We start from the raw sequence: 20932 nt of genomic DNA, 5'->3' as shown, positions 1-20932 counted from the left end.
GCAGAGAGGCAGGGGCAGAGGGGCAGAGGGAGGCAGTGGGGCAGAGGGGCAGGAGACAGAGGAGGCAGTGGGGAGGCAGTGGGGCAGAAGGGGCAGAGGAGGCAGCGGGGCAGAGGAGGCAGAGGAGACAGAGGAGGCAGCGGGGGCAGCCTAACCCTCCGCATTAAAACCACTGAACACAGAAGCTTCATCTGCTTTGACTCAAAGGACAAGATCCACCTTCTATACTTTCTAATCTCTCAGTCTTCATCAGTGACAAACCACTGAAGCATTTTGGTGAAAGTTTATGGAACCAAGAACGTATTTTCTAGTACCTGGAAATTCAATGTTCTTCCTCTGTGAAACTTTATTTACCTTAGAACAATTAGACAATTAATGAATCTCTTGACAGTAAAGGCTTCTGATGGTACGGCATGGGTTCGATGCTTCTGTTTTACCGGCTGTGATTGCAAAGCTGCCACGTTTGATGATCCTGGGCAGTGGTTTGCTCCGAGCGTCCGACATGTCACAACAAACAGGACGAGATAGGATTTGAACGTGGTTTTCACAGAGATCAAACCACAGACCTCCATCTGGCCACGTCATTAAGACCATCCTCATATTTTATGGAATGTTCAACATGTACTGACGCCAGTTCATGTGTTCATGCAGCTGTGGACGCCGCTAAACCATTGTGAAAATGGCATCCTTTATTTATGAGGATCCATAAAATCCCCAAAGTCCCGACTATTTAAACCAGGTCCAGGATTTCAAGTGTTTTAAGGTTAGTTGACAGACGCATCAACTATACAACGTCCCTGATGTCCCACAAAACTAAAAATAACAAACAGAAGAAACATTTACTTTGATAGAATCTGTTTATTCATACATTTAAGGCAACTCTGGACTGTGCTGAAGAATTTACAGAGAGTGGAATGAAATGATAAAGTCACATGTTCAGACTGCTGAGGTTTTCCACATCAAAAACTAACGGTGATTTCATGAACTTCTTCGATCTCAATCAAGTCGACTCGACTCAGTAGATGAACGTTTAGTTTCTGCTTCACCAAACATGAGCACTGTTTGTCATGATATGAAGATGCTACCGTGTTTGTGCGTGAGGGCAGTACTGTGTGCATTATCATATGAAAATGATAATGCACTGTTAACCAGTGACTGAGCATTTACCACAATGACCCAAAGATCGTTTTCATTACAGAGCATCAACGGAATTAAACTCAGTCACTGGTGACAGTTTTGTGAACGACGAAAGAACAGAGGTCACCAATGAACTGGAAAAATTCTGCTTTCTAGACACAGACCGTCATCATCTGCACATGTCTGTGTTCTGCAAGAATCTGGTCACATGACCTCAATGCAGAAGCAAAACATCAATAGCAATCGCAGATTTATCTTTCTTTTCCACTGTAATGTGAATTACAAGCTCATCTAAAGGCAAATTTACAATCATCTAATCCTTTTGTTTAAAAAGTGTGAGAGTGGATGTGCTGGAATATAAGCAACTGATTCTCACTAATATCATTGTATTCAATAAGACGCAGGCAAAAAATAAGTCAAGTAGAAGACTTTAGTTCTCACTAAAACACCATCACTCACACGTTCAGTGTCTTTGAGACAAATCTGTCACAGTGTGTGAGCTACATGATGTATACATGTATATATATATATATATATATATATATATATATATATATATATATATATATATATACACACACACACATATACATATACATACACGTGTAAATGTGAATCAAAGGGTTTTAAGGCATCACAAGGTTTAAGCAGCGACTGCGGCGCTATAGATACAAAACTCATAGAGTCCAATTTTTAGCCTTTGCTTTTTGCTGTGGTTTCCTTTGGAAGAATTATCAGTCATGTCGGAACAAAGACAACAAAGTCACGTCCATTTGATTCTCCGTAAAGCTTAACGTACAAAGAGCAGCTCGTCTTCTTCATCTTCAGCACTGTCACTCACAGTTAGATCAGGTTTAGATAAAGACTGGATTAATATGAGCAGTTTGGATTGAAGAAGAAAAACAAGTTATTGTATTTAACTTTGCACTAGACTCATCTGTGAGGCTGCTGATCGTTGCTTCCATAACTGTTTCCTTGGTTACACATTTTTACTTAGTTAGCTGTGGGCGACTGGACTCAAGAGGCTTCTTCACTTCTGACTGAGGCTCACAGCTGACGACTGACATCTACCATCCTGTCAACACGTGGACCAAGTATAGTTTAGAGTCCATGAAATAATCCGAATTATGCCATAAATTCACCAGTAATCTAGAATTGTCATTAATAATTTAAACAAAAATGTCCTTCATTTAATTTGTTTCCTTTCTCCAGATACTTTGTAGTTATGTTTTATACCAGCAGAGGGCGCATGAAGATCAACTGACTCTGGTGGATCAGCAGCAATGAGTCTGGTGGATCAGCAGCACCGACTCTGGTGGATCAGCAGCACTGACTGTGGTGGATCAGTGAGAGGATGATGCTGCTGAAATAACGTCACCATAAAACACGAGGACCGAGGCGTCACTTGTGTTTGGCCGCTGCTTTGACTGCAGGGTTGTGGGGAGGAGCTGCAGGGTTGTTGGGAGGAGCTGCAGGGTTGTTGGGAGGAGCTGCACAGCTGGGAGGAGCTGCAGGGTTGTTGGAAGGAGCTGCATTGTTGGGAGGAGCTTGCAGGGTTGGGAGGAGCTGCAGCATTGTTGGAAGGAGCTGCAGGGTTGTTGGGAGGAGCTGCAGGTGCGTGAGGATGCAGACCTTCCTCCGTGCCGATGTGGACGGTGATGTTAGTGTAGAGAGGCAGGTGGTGCCTCGACATGATCTCATATTCAGCCGTGTTCATTCCGTCCAACTTCCAGGTGTGACGTGTTTTAGTCAGCATGTTAAACCTTTGAAGATCAAAGCAGAGTTTACAGTATTTTAAACCTTTGAAGATCAAAGGAGAGTTTACAGTTTTAAACCTTTGAAGATCAAAGCAGATTTTACAGTATTTTAAAACTTGGAAGATCAAAGCAGATTTTACAGTATTTTAAACCTGTGAAGATCAAACCAGTTTGTCTTTTAAACCTCTGAACATCAAACCAGTTTGTCTTTTAAACCTTTGAAGATCAAAGCAGAGTTTTACCGTCTTTTAAACCTGTGAAGATCAAAGTAAAGTTTACAGTCTTCACATGTTTGTATGCATGTTGTAAGTGTGTGTACCTTTTGGGATTCACATCATTTCCTTTGTCCAGCTTGTGTTTGATCATCTTGTAACGGCCGACCTGCAGCGATGGACGAGTGATGTACATCCCTGCCAGAGTCACTCTGAGAAGAAGAGGGATACAGTTCACTCTTTCACACAGAGATCTTATTTGAAGTGATGAATCTTTTACTCCATATCAATCAGTTGCTAAAAAGGTTTGATTTCAGGATGATTTGAGTATGTGCCCTCGACACTGTGATCCTTCACTCATCACTGTTTACTATATGAGCAGAGATTCTCATCTTCTCCTACCTGCTGACTTTTACCTGGATTCTATCAGCTTCATTCCCAGGATGTTCTCTCACCGTCAGCTGCTCCTTTGCCTGGAATGAACTTCTGCTGATTTCTAGGGTTTTATTGATTGTGATTGTGATCGTGAAAATGGCTTCTTTGATATATGTTGTTTTAGTAAAGTATGTATGGCTGCTGTGACATTGTTGTACTTTTAACTCTTGGCCAGGACATACTTTTTTTTATCTCAATGTGTTTTTTTTCCCTGGTTAAATGAAATCAAATAACTAAATTAATAATCCTTGTTAGTGAGAGAGCCTGGTCACATAAAAACAGCTTAAAGAAACTCCATTATAGTAACACGCCACATTTGAAACAGTAATAAGTCAGATGAACCCATTATCAGGGGTGTCAAACTCAAACAACCTGGATGCCAAAGACGGTCAAAAACAACAACCGTTCGGTCGCACGAGCTTAAAAATAAAAACACAATACTGCATCATGATATCACAAGTATACTTCATGATACTATTTGTGACGCAACATGAATCTATTCATATCAAAAACACCAAACTAGGACTGCAACAGGGCCTTTGCGTCCCCACGCAAGTCGGGAGCCCAAGTTTTAGGACCCTTCCTGTTTCGTGGCGAATGGTCGAATTTCCATAGCGAAACCTTTCAACTTTTCTCCTTTGATGTGTCGAGTACAAACACATGTTTATCTGTGATCTCACTGCTCTTCAACTACAGCTGGAGCCACATGTGCACTTTTCTTTACCCTTTTAAATAAATACAAAAAGTCATTCAAGTCATTATAAAACATGTCACTGTGTCAGTAATCACAAATCAGAGCAGTAGATCCTTCTCACCTGAGTCCGATGTCGTCGTCCTCCCCGCCCCAGCCCCAGTAGTTGTTGGGAAATCCGTTCATTTTGAGGTAGTGCAGTGGAGTCAGAGCGGACACGCCTCCAAAGTACATCTTGTATGGAAGCCTGTATAGAATGAGAAATCACATAAACATGACCATGGAAAGCAGATGAAGAGACAACATGTCGGCAGACAAAAAAAAGGACCTACTTGTAGCCAAACTTGTCCATAGCGACTGCTGCATGTTTAGGGTTGGAGTCGCACACGTACATGTTCCGGTCGTCCTCTGGAATGAGGTCCACGTCATGGAAGAAGAGACAGTCCCAGTCCTCCTCCCTCATGGCCTCACGGAAACCCACATTCATCAGCTTGGCTCTGTTGAACGTGTAGTTTCCAGCCTGCAGTGAAACAAGCACATGTTCACACGTTCATACACAAACACATGTTCACACGTTCATACATGTGCTGTATGAACATGTGAACATGTGTGTGTTTCCAGCCTGCAGGGAAACACACACATGTTGACACGTCACACGTTCATACAGCATAGAGATGATCAGTGAATGGAAACTGTAACTAACTGTAACTGTTTATTTGAGGTTGTACTACTTCAGGAGGCCACTGATAACGTTGTTAGTTATGTCGGTAACTCGGTGCATAACGGAGCTACAACCAACCATTATTTTCATAATCGATAAAATCTGTCCATGAATCGTTTGGTTCATAAAATCTCAGAAAACCTTCAAAAACCTGGAAATGATGACGTTCTCAAATCCAAAATTCCAAAACGATGCACTTTTAATGATTTCTTTGTTCTCCAGAGCAGAGAAATGAAGAAAATACTCACGTTTAAGAAGCTTAAACGAAAAAAGCTTTGAATCAAAACAGTTGTAGTTGTTAATTTAGTCATCAATTAATAATCAATTCATCGATGAATTGTTTCAGCTCTAGTGCATAATAATAATAATAATCAAGATTGTAAATAAATAAAGCTTAACTCACCTGATGAATGATGTAAACTCCATAGCTGAGCTGCTGTCTCTGCAGGAAAGGGTGTAAGTAATAGAGCAGGAACTTGAGGTGGTGTTCTCTGTGTCTGTGAGGGATGATGATGGCGGTGCGATGCCTCGCCTCACAGTCGGGCGGCCTGTAACGTCCTCCCCGTACCACCAGTGGATTCTTCCTCTCAACCTCTGCCAGACTGAGCCCTGACGGGAAGCCCACATGGATGGGCCCACCTGTGAAGAGAAATCAGCTGTCATCACCTGTGAAGAGAAATCAGCTGTAATCACCTGTGAAGAGAAATCAGCAGTCATCACCTGTATCAGCTGTCATCACCAGAGAAATCAGCAGTCATCACCTGTGAAGAGAAATCAGCAGTCATCACCTGTGAAGAGAAATCAGCTGTCATCACCTGTGAAGATCAGCTGTCAGAAATGCTGTCATCACCTGTGAAGAGAAATCAGCTGTCATCACCTGTGAAGAGAAATCAGCAGTCATCACCTGTGAAGAGAAATCAGCTGTCATCACCTGTGAAGATCACATGTGAACACTGACGACGTATGTGAACACTGACGACGTATGTGAACACTGACGACGTATGTGAACACTGACGACACGCGAACACTGACGACACGTGAACTCTGCGGCCAGCACACGCCCGTCTGTTCCCACTCAGATCAGTCTGAACACCAATAACACGGTGGAACAGTTAAATGCTGGAAAGTCTCTTTGTGCAAAAGCCAAAGTTGTTCAATACAGATGATGAACTCCACACCAGTGATTTGATGGAGGATAAAGCTGCACGGTCTGCGTCAGATGGAGAAGCCACAGTGCAGGAGCGCTGCAGAGAAACAAGGCTGCTCTGTCCGCACCATCTGATGTTTGACGAGATCCTCCTCATTATTTTCATAGATTCTTTTTTGATTTATTGTTTGAAGCATGAATTTTAATCTATACAATTGCAATGCCTTGACTTTAGTGAGGTAAGTACACACACAGTCTCAGTCATGACGACAAAATGAGATAAAAAAAACCAAAACAATGGTACAGAATTGGTATAATCATTTCTAAACTTTGGTGTTTTGGTTTTCGGTGCATCCCTAATTTATTCCCAATAAGATCATTTGCTCTCATCATCATCCTCCTCTTCCTCACATAGACATCAATCACTGGTATAGAGAACTTCGATGAAGATCAAGTGTTGTAAATTGTCCATCACCAATATTGGAGGATTTGACCTGAAGCCATCAGTGTGTGTGCGTTAGTGTCTGTACATTATTGTGCTGCATCACAGAATCCTGCTGTTTGATTGTGTAATAACAACACAATCAAATGTATATAAATGTACATTGTGGGTTTTGACATATCGATGACAACACAAACGTGTCATGAGACAAACTTCAGACTGCTCACCTGTCAGAGGGGAAGTCTTGGGGCAGTAAGGCATGTCATCGCCATGGCGATGAGCTCGGGGCAGGTGTGAGAGGTTGGCATACACATCCCCTCCACTGAGGCCTCCTGCAGAGTGGTTGCGGCCTGATGCACTCGTGCTGTCAGGCTTGCGGAAAATGCGGATGAAGTAGGTGACTCTCTTCTGATAACCCTCGCGGGACAGTAGAGCCATGACCACCAGCTGGATGCCCAGGAACATAAAAAAATAGCGCCATTTGGACTGGATAGTAACCATGGCGATGGATCTCCGGAGCACAGGCAGTGTAGAGAGTCACACAAGTCAATGATCTAACACTCAGTGACCAACACCACCACAAACTTGGCGTAGTTGATGGAAGCTGGTGTTTACGGTTTACAGGGGAAGTCACACAAGCATCTGAATATGAAGTAATAAAAAACACACACGGGCACTTTTGGTGCGAGAATGTAAAAATATAAGAATTATAAAATTGAAAGTGGCCTGAAAGTTAACTGTTGGTCCAATTCATAATTGGCCTGGTGTAATAATGCCAGTCCCACATCATGTTCTTTCACCACCACTGACTTCCACCCTGTGCCATGGGAAGTTCATTCTCTGCAGGTCTATCACTCACTCTCTCACTGCTCTCCCTCATGTTCTCAACAACATGTGCCATGAAAAAGCGAGCATATGCATCCATATATATTGACTGAAGACTAAACAGCGTGCCACTGACTGACGGCGAGTGGACCAGTCACAGTCAGCTGTGAGTGTGTGTTGATTTTGTGGGGGAGGTCTTCAGAGGAGATTCAGGCTGAAATAAAAAGAAAAGGGGGAGGGGTGATGGAGGAGGAGGGAGACACACTCCAGGAGGCCGACTGGACAGGAACACACCGACTCTCTGAAAGACAAAAAGCAAAGAGTTTCACCTACAAGCAAACAAAGCCTAACAGTTGTCATCAGCCAGACATCGAAGCACAAATACGACATCATCCGTTATAAAAGCTTTAGGGCTGCAACTAACGATTATTTTAATAATCCATTCATCGGTCGATTCTTTTTTCGATTAATCGGTTAATATGTATTTAAAGTTAAACTTAAAACTTTCCTTTTTGATAAAGCTTATAGTTAGAGCTGGTTCAGGGAAACCTGGACCATCTCTTAGTTCTGCTGCTGTAGAACTAAACTGCTGGGGGATTTTCCTGTGGTACACGCACATTCACTCTCTCACACTCAGGATTTGATTATGATTTTTTATACGTCATTAACCTTGTCTCTTCCTTCCCTCCCTCTCTCTCTCTCTCTCTGTATTCTCATCATGCAGGTTGCAGGATCAAGATCCAGTTTTTGAGGCTACGCTTATCATCACCATTATTATTATGTTATAATTAAAAAGTGGATATCAGTAACTGTATAAACTTGTATAACCTGATACAGTTGTTGTGTATCTGCTGCTGGTCTCACTCTCTCTCTTCTGTCTCTCCCTCATCTCCCTCTTGTCCTTTCTCTCCCCCCTATCTGTCCCCCACCTCACCTCTGTCCCCCATTTTTCCTTTCACCCCAACCGGTCGAGGCAGATGACCGCACATCTCTGAGCCTGGTTCTGTCAGAGATTTCTTCTTCTGTTAAGAGGGAGTTTTTTCTCTCCACTGATGCCTAGTGTTTGCTCATTGTGTGAACTGTTGTGTTTCTCTGCTCTCCTTGATGTTGTCTATGTACAGTGCCTTGAGATAATGTATATTATGATTTGGCGCTATACAAATAAAATTGAATTGAATTGAATTAATAAGAATAAGGAAACATTTGTTACTGCCGCATCTTTATTCAAAAACTGAACATTTCAAATTCACAGTGCAGACTGAAGTATAAAAACAACAGGTTATTGCTCCAACGTCCCTGAGCTATCAAAAGTAATATTAAATGATAAAAGAAAATCAAAACATAACTGAATAACACAAAAAAACATACAACGTATGATATACATTTATATATCTACACAAATGAAAAGGCTCCTTTTTTTTATAAAGTGCACAAAATAAGGTTTCAGTTGTTTAAAGGTTGCCTGATCTATTAGAACAATAAAAAACATGTAATAAATAACACAATAATGAAGAAAAATGCAAATTACCAATCTGTCCACAGCATTTGTTTCAATATTAACATTGACATTAAAGCGGTCTTGCTTGGTGCTCTAACACACACACACACACACACACACACACACACACACACACACACACTGTTCACTTTATTCAGGAACTTTTTCATTGCAATGCAAAAATGTAAGCATGTCTACATGCTCCTGGCTCAGGCTGGCTCTCTTCTTGGAAGCTATGTTGCCTGCTGCAGAGAACAGCCGCTCTGATGGTGTTGAGGCGCCAGGGATGCATAAGTAGGACTTGGCTAGCCTGGCCAATATCGGATATTTGTCCTGGTTGTTCTTCCACCACTGCAATGGGGTTTCTTCCTTAGATAACATTACATTACATTACATGTCATTTAGCAGACGCTTTTATCCAAAGCGACTTACAATAAGTGCATTTAAACATTTGGGTACAAATAAGAGCTAGAAGTAAGTAAGAGCTTCAAGTAAACCAAACTATGAAGTGCTAGTCATAAGTGCGATGTATACGTTTTTTTTTTCTTTCTTTTTTTTATCGTCATCTTAGTGGGCGGCGGAAGATGTGGAGGCTTTCCGCTGTCCGGATGTCAATGGGGAGATCATTCCACCATTTGGGAGCGAGGACAGTGAACAGTCTCGAGTTCTGCGAGTGCCTCTGCGATCCTCTCAGTGAGGGGGCAGCGAGCCGGTTTGTCGATGCAGAGCGAAGTGGGCGGGCTGGGGTGTAGGTTTTGATCATGTCCTGGATGTAGGCTGGACCGGATCTGTTTGTAGCATGGAACGCAAGCACTAGAGTCTTGAAGCGGATGCGAGCAGCTACAGGAAGCCAGTGAAGGGAGCGGAGGAGGGGTGTAGTGTGGGAGAATTTTGGTAAGTTGAAGACCAGTCGAACTGCTGCTTTCTTAGCAAGTTGCATCCTAGAGATGTTTCTTGCACAGGAATTCTTCCCCTACTTGGGCACGGTGGACATCATCATCATCATCATCATCACTTGCTCCATCCCTTTCTTCACAAGGAGTGAAGAACAACAAGGAGTGAATCAAGTAGAGTGGCAGGAGGTGTTGATGCAGAAGCTGTATCGGCGGAAGTGACGGGCTGCTGCACATTCATCTCTCCAAGTGCCAGTCCTTGCACTTTGGTTTGAACATGAAGGATTTCTTCAGGGGACAGAAACTTCAGCTTCCTAAATCTTGGGTCAAGTGCTGAGGCAAGAATCTTTCGAATAGTTTGCTGCTGTGTCTGAAAAGGAAGTCTACCTTTTTCCATCGCTCCTGTAGCTGCTTGGTGGCTGTGAGTTGAAAAGCCTACAACGGGCCCGGCTCGAAGACAGCACTCTGGGTGGACTTCAATAGCCCGCTCACAAGTGGAGGTATTGCAGATATTGTTGTGTATTTCTCTGCATTCATGAACACAGTGGCACATTCAAAAGGCTTGAGGGCTTTTAAAAGGTCTTCCAGCAGGATCCACTGTTCTGGTTTCAAATCAAGGTGCATTTTTCCTTTCTGTGTGACAGAGATGTCAGATAGTGTTGCTGTTACAGGCCAACTTTGCTCAATCAGTCGACTGATCATATAAGATGGGCTGTTCCACCTTGTGCTTACATCTTGAACAAGGCTGTGCTCAGGTGTGACCATCTGTTGATGTTTTGCTCGTAGCTTACCACTGGCTAGCTTGCTTTCTTCACCGCGGATGTTACCGCCCCACCAGTAAGTTTACTTGGAGAGCTCCACCGTAGCTCCACCTTGTCCCTGCGAGAGTGCAGGCGAGGGAGGAAGAGCGGTATTATGTCAACGCAGAGGGACAAGTGTGCTGTTGGTGGCTGCACAGTGTTTTACAGAGGATTTTATATATGAAGCTAATGTGCCGGATAAAGTCAGCAAACGTGTGTTCGCACCACTTCACATCAGTATTTAGTCAGCGACGTACAAACACACACATTGTTAAGAAAAGGTCACATAGAGGTCATAACTGACCATTCTGACACGTCCTAATCAAACATATTTGTTCAGTACGTCCTCCATGACCGGAGCACAGACTGTCTGATACAGTCACATACAGCAGCTGTTTATGCAGCGATCAGCGGCGCTGTCCCTAAGTGTTTTTAACTGATTTACAGTTCGGCACTGTTCGGCTTGCAAGAACAGTGGCACTCTTGCTGTTTTCTGCGCACGCTGCCATGTTGATATTGTCAGAGAACTAGTGGAGGGAGGGGGAGAGGAATGGAGTGGAGGGAACAGGAGCTGAGAGAGTGAGCGCAGTAAAAAAGACAAATCAGAAACCCCCTGGAAGAAGTGGGTGTGTGTTTGCCTGTGTCTCATTTGCATATAAAGGGACCATGCACAAAACCGAGCGTTCTGAAAGGGGCAGGTTTAGCAGGGTTATTGAACTGCTATGATGCTTCATCCTTGTGGTATTTTGAACAAAGCATGTCACTGACATGTTCATGAGGACACCACAGAACTATTTTAATGGGGGAAATAGGGTATAATATGTCTCCTTTAAGTTTAGGTGGAACAAGGTTTTTGAGGTTGCATTGTCTTACTGTTGGAATCTTTAGATCATCATTCACAAACTGAACGTCAAGGGAATATTTCTATGTGTTGTTGACCCTCGAGAAGCTTGGATACATGTGGATAGAAATGTAAATTTGATGTACGCCGAGTACACTTTGGAATTAAGTGTACTTTCGCCACCACACCCAGAGTCGTGATCAGAGTGCTAGTTGTGTAAACACACAAATCCCTGTGAGGAATTAGTTGACAAACACATTACAAATGAATGCAAACAGTGGCTACAGGCTAATGCTATCAGTTATCAAGAATACACTGAAGACGTCACTGAGAGGTAACATGACGCTAATGCTCACACAGTAAACCATGTGATATAGTTGTCAACAGTAACTATTATTAAAAGTAACGTTTGATACACAATTACATATAAGTAAGTAATATACACTCTGGGTGTGTGTGTGTGTGTGTACATACACTGTTTGCGCTTCTAATAAAGATAAACAGTTACCTGCAGCTGATTCTTATTTACAATCATTGAATGTTGTTAGGAAATAGGGCAGGGCCAGATCTTGATATTTTAATATATTGATATATCGAATATATAAGAGATATATCGATATATATTAAAATATCAAGATATATCGAGTATCGCCATTCAGCTAAAAAATATCGAGATATGACTTTTAGTCCATATCGCCCAGCCCTCATGAGAAATGACAAGAAGGCAATCATAGAAAGTGTGTGCTGGTGCATCTGCATGAAATAGTTCTGCTCACCATTGCAACCAATGCATGAAATGAGTGTAATGCCCTGAACAAGGAAAACCTCGATATTCACAGCTGTCAGGAGAAAATGCCCAGAGACTAAACTCAAACCCTTTCCTTGTCTCGTGGTTTGCTTTAGTGCTTGATCTGGTTTACACAGTACAGATAGAGGACTTGGAGGACATAGAAGTACAAACATCCTCTCAACAATTTAAAACAATCTCTCTGTGTAGGTAAATGTTTTTTTATCTATGTAGATGATCCCTCAAAGCTGCTCTACACTACAGTTTTGCCACTTGACTCATTCTCGACTCACTCTCCCACTGAGTGAGGAAACAGGAGAAATGTCATTGTTCTCTACATTCAGAGGTTTAGCCCAGCACCCATGCTCTCAATGTATATTGTGCAGTGTGCTTTAAATATTGATGGCACATTACAGCTGACAAAAAGGACATTTTCTTTTCTGCCCCTGGGGCATTAATAATACATATACATGGCATGTCCACACGCACAATGTGACAGACATGAATGAATGCAAGAAGTCAAGAGGGCAAGAGAATAACATGCAGACTTGTAAATGTTCTATATTTAGATCATGCAGGGAACAAGGCTCACTCTCAGTTCAAAACAAACTGGCTTCATCTACACATCGATTATCCTGACTAAAGTTATTGTGATTCCAAAAATGAGTGGCTAATAGGGTAATACTGCATTGTTGGTAAGAAATTTGTCTTTTAACGATTCGTAAACAAATAGGTGGAACCTCGTCAAATATCACAAAGCAACACCTCAGAGTCCGTCCCCCTGCAGTTTACACCACTAGAGTCCACATCAGTCCAGGATTCTCTCACTTCCCTGTCTCGACGTGTGTGTGTGTGTGTGTTATGTAAATGTAATGGTTATAGTAATGTAGCAATGGTTATACGGTGTATATAGGCAGCGACGGAAATGTTACTTTAAAAAAAGTTATTAGTTACTTCTCCGAAAAAGAATTAGTTACTGAGTTACAAATTATAAAAGTAACTAGTTTCTAGGGGGCAATATTTACCAGTTAGCTCCATTAGCGTTGTTAGCTGCACTAGCTGCGTTAGCGCGCCTACAATCAAACTGGAGCGGCCCATTTATTAAATGAACTAACCAGCGTACCCGTGTCCTGCGTATGTATGCCTCCGTTTTTAAAGTTTAGCGTTACTTCAGAGACTCATTTTAAGTCATGTAAAAATGATGTCACGTGCGTCCTTTCTCAGTCAGTTGTCATGGAAACATGAAGCTATGCCAGTGCTGCGTTGTTTGGACCAGAGTCAAAACAAACGTAAAAGCTGAAAAACGAAATAACATATCACTGGTAAAAAATAAATGCTGTCCATTTGCTGTATTCGTTCATGTTTTACAGAGAGTTTAACCTGAGCCAAACATTACCACCAATGCCAAACATATCACAGTCATGCAGGCGTAGTATGATATATTCTTTTTTATAAAACACACTAGTATCGGTGCTCTGTATCGGCCAATACCCACAGCACAAGTATCGGAATCGGTAGGGAAAGAAATGGTATCGGAACATCTCTATTAATGACCTCATTTCATTAGGTCGGAATAGCTTGACACTGAGGCGGAGAAGCAGTTTGTCCAATGTACATTTCCTTACATTTAATTTACGGAAAAGTCATGGATATACTTCCAGTTCAAGAAGGCTGCTTAAGGGTTAACCGGGCTCGCCATTCTTGTTGTTGATCGTTTACTGACTTGTGTCAATGTGTGTGTGTGCGACTACACTTGCTTTTGTTTGTGTGTCAACACCAGCTGCACAACTCGACCTCTGATTGGATTTAAACCCACACAGTTGTTTATATTACTTTGATTCACACGTTATGTCCCTCCAACTTTAACATGACACAAATCACTGAACAATTATAAATAACTGAAGATCCCAAAAGACATGTTATGTCCTTTAAGCTGTAGCTCAGCTCCATGCTTCTTTGTTAGCTGCTCCACATAAAGTGTCCGGGTGACGGCGCGCTGCACTTCAGAGTTCCGCCTTTTCGTACGGGTTTTCCCGTTTTACGTTTTGTAACATTTACATAATTGGAATCTGGACATTTGTGAATCGATTCTGAATTGTCCATGTCTGAATCACAATGCATCTGAGAATGTCGATGTTTTCCCCACCCCCCTACCGCTCCTTTAATGTGGAAAGATGCTGTGACTGCAAATGTGTCTTTCACAATACTATAGTTTTGTACAAAAATAAACTTTTATCTTTACAGGTGCTGACAAAGAGAAATATTTTTATATTAATTCTGATTCCATATACCTAAGCAGGTCTCTACTGTCAACACTAACAAAGCAAGGCAGTGAAATCATGTGCACACATGCCCTGAGGAAAAGAGGCGTACGCATAACACGGTGTGTCACCGTCCATGTCATGGCAACTCACTCTGAGCCCTGGTCAGCGATGCAGGTACAGATGGTTCAGGCCTCTGCGGCTGTGCACAACAGCAGGAGTATTATTCATTCTCCTTTCTCCTGTGTTTTAATCTTTCAGCCTTTTGTTGCTCATGCAGTTTCCATTGTGTAACGTTCACTTTCAACTGTGAGCAAACCATGAGGGACAGTCACTTATCCACTCTACCATAGCAATGACAACCATAGAGACAAGAAATCTCCCATGTGGCTGTAAAACCATAACAAATGTGGAGCAAGGAGTTGAGTTTAGGCTGTTAGAACAAAATACGACGAAGACTTGGAATCGTCACCTTTTTTATCAACAGAATCAAATACATTCACCCTGAAGTCTAAGCCAATGTTCTTTTTATCATAATCGTGAGAGAGAAATTAAGATATATTGTTAAATACTGCTCAGGGCTGGACAGATTCATATTTTAAATTATATGGAAAGAAACTCGACTATTTTGCAAAGCCATTGCAAGAAAGGCTTTAAAAACATTGCAACATGCATACAACTTTATGAAAGAGCTGCTACAAAATCACTTTCATTTACACTGTAAATGCTTCAAATATCCGTTCATATCTAGTCAGCAACTCGTGATAATCTGTATCAATATCCGCCCTGAAAGACACAATGAAAGTCAAAGATTGAGCAGTGTGGTATCCTTCCAAACACACTGCTTCCACTCCTTGAGCCACATCCGGGTGTACATTCCAAACATGGGGGGGGCGGGACTAGATAAGCTTTTGATTCTCCCGCTTTCCCTTTCGGTTATGTGTATTGTGTGAACTACACTGCGATGATGTGTGATGAGTGATCTCACTGACATGACCGAAATAAACAAATAAATAAAGAAATAAATAAGAAATAAATAAAGTGCACCGTACCGCTTGTACCACAAGGCTAAACATTCAAAAACGCCAACACAAATCATTACAGCTCATGTGGAAAACTGAGATTAAAATGACAACTGTAAACCAAAATCATAAAATAATTAGAGGATTAATTACAAAAGTATTCATGATTAATTACCAAAACGACGGTTTAAAAACCTCATATGGTTGAGTTAGTTTCAATGTGGACATTCCACACATTTACTCTTTAAATCCACCAGTTGTCTGATTTCTCCAAACTAACTTTACAGTGGCCTTCAAGTGTTAGTGCTTTAAAACATGCTGTATTATGTAGCGACAGCCACAGCACGTCACCTCTCACCTGCTTCTCTGAAATCACTGATAGTGATAGAAACATTTTGCATTAACCCTGAGTTATTTCAATGTTTGTGTGGTCAACAGGAATCATGTGATACACATGTGATTTTTAACGAGATGCAGGCCGCCGGAGTGTGTGTGTGTGTGTGTGTGTGTGTGTGTGTCTTTGTTCAAGCATCACACCTGCTGCCTTAAGATGGAAAACATGACATTCAAGCAGTGAATGGTGCTAATAAATACCAAGCACATTAAACAGAAAGTTTTATCAAAGTCTACTCCGATGACAAAGCAGGATGCTTGTTTTTTGTTATGAATGACAATGGTGGCCTCTATTTTCTTTGGTTCATAGTTTGTCCCCAAATTACTGATGGAACAAGTTACTGTTACACATATACATATAATATATAAAGCAAGTCATTGAAGTATGACAATAAGGCCATAGCGTGTAACAAATAATGGTACCACATAGCCAAGTTTCATAAGAATGAATTAACATGGCATAAAATGATCCGAGACTAGTCTATCAATGCGGAAAAATATAATAAACATACACTAACAACATGAGAATCGAATCAAATAGTGACCTTGAATTTGAAAATCAAATCAAATTTGAGGATTTGGAGAATCTGGTGATACACACAGGATTCTAAATGATCATTAGCTGATGCTCTCACAGCAATGTGACTTTAATTTGCAATGATTAAAGCAAAAAAGGTCAAAAACCATAATCCCTGGTCATCTCTGTGCCACACCATTCTGTTTTCTGCCGTGCAATAGCTTCTCAAAGGACTTCATGTAAAACAGGAGTCTAGTGTGTACATGCACTTAGCCCAACAACCTTCTGTTCTCTAATACAGAACTCAAGTTGTAAGAAGGCTTTAATCTACACCAATGGTTCTCAAACGGTTGTACCATCAGAGGAAGCTTGTGTACACTTAAACAATCAGAAATACCGTTCTATTGTATATACCACGGTACGCGATATTAATCTAACTTCTCTATACCAGTGTGTGAAGTCTACGTGAGGAAGGAGAGGATGATGACAGAGCAATATAGTATAATAATATATATATATATATATATATATATATATATATATAATAAAGCTGCCTCCTGTGAAAAGGCTGTGGCTGACTTTGCTCGGCCTATTTACGCCACTGTATTTCAACGTTTTATTTATTTACTTATTTATTTTAATGTGGCAATGGTGTTACTTTAAGAGCTCAATACTTATTTTCTGAGGTGGTACTTGGTATAAAAGTTTGAAAACCACTCAAAACCAATAAAACAATTAAACCGAGGGTGATTTTGAAGCTTGTGTGGTAAATTTTTTCTTGTGTCATTTCAGTGTTTTCAGTAAAACATATACGTGTTGCAGCGCTTGACCTTTTATTAGAGTTATACAAATAACCCACCCATTACATACATATGCAAATGTTGTCGGCCGAGTCTGGCCTTTTAGGAGAGGGTGTGGTCTTGTGGGTACTGGGTGTGTGTGTGTGTGTGCGCATGTGCATGTGAGTGAGAAAGGAAAGAAGCAAAAAAAGGAGATGCCACAGCAGGAAGAGTAACTCACACTCGCTGTGTGCTACATGTTTGCTCTGCTGTAACAAAAGCCGCATTTCCACCAGCTCTACTTGCCTCGGCACGACACGGCACGATTAGGTTCCATCTCCACTACAAAAAAGTACCTACTTAACTTGGGTGGAGTCATCACTGCACGGCTGAGTGAAACTGCGGTGACTTTGTTTTATACGCAACACACGAGTGACTCGTGACTTTACAGCACACTTCTGTAGTTGTTGGAGATTAATCCGAGTTTTTAGGATTGTTAAGTAGTTTTAATTTATCTACAATTTGGCACTTTTCGGCTTGATTTCTGTCCACACGTACTCCACACACTACAGCAGCAGCGGACTGTTTCTCGCGATCAGCGGCGCTGTCCCTAAATACAATCATTGCATAGTACCTGCTTTTAAGCACACTTGGAACCTCGCCTCAGCAGGTACTAAAAATAGTACCTGGTACCAGGGCCTAGGCTAGTGGAAACGCTACTTAAACCGTGCCACGGCGAGGAGAGTAGAGCCAGTGGAAATGCGCCAAAAGTGTCTCTGTTCGCACAAAGGTTGCTCCAGACGCATCGATGGACAGTTACCGGTTAAGAGCTGGGTGCAGTACCAAAATGAAACCTCTCGTGCTTTTACCACAGACAGAATCCTGTTGTAGCGATGGACAACTTTAATACCTGAAAAAGTCGTCACATAAATGAATTTATAACTGTCCTGAACTGTTCCTTTTGGGCTAATGCCGTGTTAATGTTACCTAGGACAATCAACCCTTGTGCAGAAAATGCAAAAAAAAAAAGGGTGACCGCCGTGACCACCACCCACACCTTTTCAGCGAGTGGAAGGTAAGTCAACAAAAGAAAACGGGATTTCGGAATAGTGGGAAATGTCATGGTTTGTCTGTAAAACGTTCCTATTTTCTCAATAAAGGAAACCTAAGTTAAGTGTTACCTAACGTTACTCCTGTAAAAATACATGTTATTGGGCGCTATCGGCGAAAGCGAGTAGTGTGTGCAGGCGACACGTACCGCAGCAGAGCAAAATGTGTTTGTTTCTGTGTTTGTTTTGTTTTTTTTATGCTGTGTGCGACCGCTGCTACTTTACTAATTATTATTCAACACAGAGTGAGGACTTGTGTGTGTGTGTGTGCGTGCGTGTGTCAGTCAGTCAAATGATAATTATTATTAATAATAATCATCATCATAATATAAAATATATTTTTTTAAATAAAACTTTGTTAAAAGATTTCAGTGTGTGTGTTCAGTACTTTTTGAACACATCTAACAATACCGTGATAATATTGATAACCATGATAATTTTGTGATATGAAATGTTCATATTGTTACATCTCTAGTATGTACACACTATATTTGTGTGTCAAATGAAGATTGTTCACAACCATTTATATTAGGGCTGTCAATTTTCCTCTATAATCCCATTCAAATTCCTCTCCTTATTATTTTCGAAATTTCAATAGATTTTTACTTGATATGGGGTTGTTCTATGTTCTGTCCACTGGGCCACGCATGAGACACTGGCATATATTATATCATGACTATCGCACAGTCATACATGAGCAAAGCATTTTGTTTCTCACACAGAAAGAGGTCCCGTCACCATGTTTTAACTCATGTATTTAAAAAAATACACATTTCAATAGTAATTACAGCGTTTTCAATATTCTAATTATATTCGACTCCTGAAATTCATTCCAACAGCCCTAATTTATATAACTATTACTACGTATTATATAGCTAATCCTGCTAACATTAATGTTATCATCAACTGCTTGTCCTTTACCGAGGGTCACATGAGGAGCTGGAATGCGGAATGTCACAACTTTGACGATATGATGAAGATAATAGTGATGATGATAATTGTTATTAATGCACCTGCGTCTCTATCTTCTTCTCTTTCTTTTCTCTGTAAATGTATATCCTGAAATGTTTTGGGTATTCTCCTGTAGACAACAAATACACTACTCATAATCTCACCTCTCTCTTCTGTTTGCATCTACTGTAGATATTTCTGTCATTGCTATCTTCATCTTCTTCTTCCTGTGTTCAACACTTTAAGTCATTCTGGTGGTTTCATGTGGACATTTCCTTAAATGATGCAGAGTTTATGGGAAACCTTTCAAAACGACAAAAGAAAAAGATTGTTTACCTTCCATGTTTGCGTGGATAGGAGCCAAATGTGAACGAGGGATGCATTCAGGGTTAGGGTTAACATGGTAGCTATGAGGTTCCTCAGAGAACCACAGGAGAGAACAGTCTTTCTGACATACATTACAATGAATAAAGTTATTTGAAACCGTTTTGGTCGTATCGCCCACTTCTAAGTCTACTCATCATCAATCATTAAACAGGCAGATCGAAGGGGGAGGGGCTGCCACGCAGTGCCTTTTGTTCTGCTTTGGAGAATGTGAGCAAAACTGCAAAAGCTGCTGAAACTGCTAAAGTTGCTAAAGCTGCTGAAACTGCTAAAGTTGCTAAAGCTGCTAAAACTGCTGAAGCTGGAGGCGAAGACGCAGCAGGAAGAGCTTCCTGCTGCGTCTTCGCCTCGCCACCGTTACTCAGGTCAAGCCTCTCATGAGTTTCCGGCTATTAATAAAGCAGGTGTTGGTTCTCTGTGTCACAGCTGTGCTTCCAACAGTGACACGGTAACTTACACGTTGTTCAAGTAGAAATTGAGGAGTCATTTTTGAAGAACAATTGGTTGCATGCTGTCGGCTAATGTTGCGTAACTTGTTTAACTAAAGCAAACGATACGAGAAACTGGGAATTTAAAGAAGAGAAACCTTCGTGCTGTTAGACCCTCGTTTCTTCTCTGAACTACACTGTTTAAAAGTCAATAATCACAAACAAAACTAAACAGCTGCACTTGAACCAACACGGATACTCTACAGCTGTGGAAGGAAATGCGAGCCGAGCCGAGCTCAGCTGAGCCAAGCTGAGACGAGCTGAGCCGAGCCGAGCTAGCCGCTGCGGATGAATAACGTTAGTTAGCTGTCTAGCTAACGATGACCCGCACACACAAACACGGTGCCGTTTTCTGACGAGTATTACAACATAGCAGAGTTTAAATCTTACCAGAAACGCTGCTTGTATTCCTCGGTTGACCAGGAGACTGTTAGCAGTCGCGATTCCCTCCAACAAGCGTCTTGTTTCTTGTTCAGAGTGTGTTTCGAAGTTGAAGCTGCTGTTGTGTGCTGCTGTTGTGTGCTGCTGTTGTGTGCTCACTGCGCACAGTCACCTCCCCTCGACCACACACACACACACACACACGTAAGACATTCACGACTTCAGGGGACACTGCATTGATTTACATTCATTTCGTGGAGACTTACTCTAACCTTAACCACAATTACTACTGGCCTAATCCTAATCCTGATCCTAACCCTAAACTCAACCTAACCTTAAAACATATCTTCACCTTAAAATGTAGTCATTTACATTGTGGGGACCCGATTTTTGTCCCCACAAGGAAGACAAGTCCCCATAATGTGACTGTGTAAACACACAGTCATTGTCTAAAGTCTCAT

General features: G+C 41.5%; 1 protein-coding gene across 2 annotated transcripts; it reads right to left on the bottom strand.

The window, feature by feature from the left end:
- Positions 1 to 1688: 1688 nt before the first annotated feature.
- Positions 1689 to 20642, bottom strand: LOC122762450 (beta-1,4-galactosyltransferase 3-like). Of its 2 annotated transcripts, XM_044017636.1 has the most exons (9): positions 20481 to 20642; positions 19383 to 19521; positions 6770 to 7668; positions 5357 to 5592; positions 4565 to 4752; positions 4357 to 4479; positions 3214 to 3318; positions 2719 to 2900; positions 1689 to 2621 (listed from the first exon to the last, which is right to left on the bottom strand). In XM_044017636.1, exons 3-9 carry the CDS (start codon positions 7041 to 7043, stop codon positions 2539 to 2541), a joined length of 1191 nt encoding a protein of 396 aa, XP_043873571.1. In that variant the 5' UTR covers positions 7044 to 7668; positions 19383 to 19521; positions 20481 to 20642; the 3' UTR covers positions 1689 to 2538. The 2 variants fall into 2 exon arrangements, with proteins under 2 accessions (XP_043873571.1, XP_043873570.1); XM_044017635.1 differs by lacking the exon at positions 19383 to 19521.
- Between the last annotated feature and the right edge of the window lie 290 nt (positions 20643 to 20932).

This window comes from Solea senegalensis, unplaced genomic scaffold (assembly GCF_019176455.1).
Source record: "Solea senegalensis isolate Sse05_10M unplaced genomic scaffold, IFAPA_SoseM_1 scf7180000015688, whole genome shotgun sequence".
Classification (NCBI taxonomy): domain Eukaryota; kingdom Metazoa; phylum Chordata; class Actinopteri; order Pleuronectiformes; family Soleidae; genus Solea; species Solea senegalensis.
Note: the sequence above shows the minus strand (reverse complement) of the source record. Positions and strands in the feature narration are given on the sequence as shown.

Bases quoted from the DNA above. Each gene is read 5' to 3' on its own strand.
- LOC122762450 (XM_044017636.1), bottom strand. From the start codon at position 7,043: ATGGTTACTATCCAGTCCAAATGGCGCTATTTTTTTATGTTCCTGGGC. The intron at 4,753-5,356 runs GTGAGTTAAGCT...GTTTCACTGCAG, and splicing joins GAGTTTACATCATTCATCAG to GCTGGAAACTACACGTTCAA. The intron at 2,901-3,213 runs GTACACACACTT...TGATCTTCAAAG, and splicing joins AATGATGTGAATCCCAAAAG to GTTTAACATGCTGACTAAAA.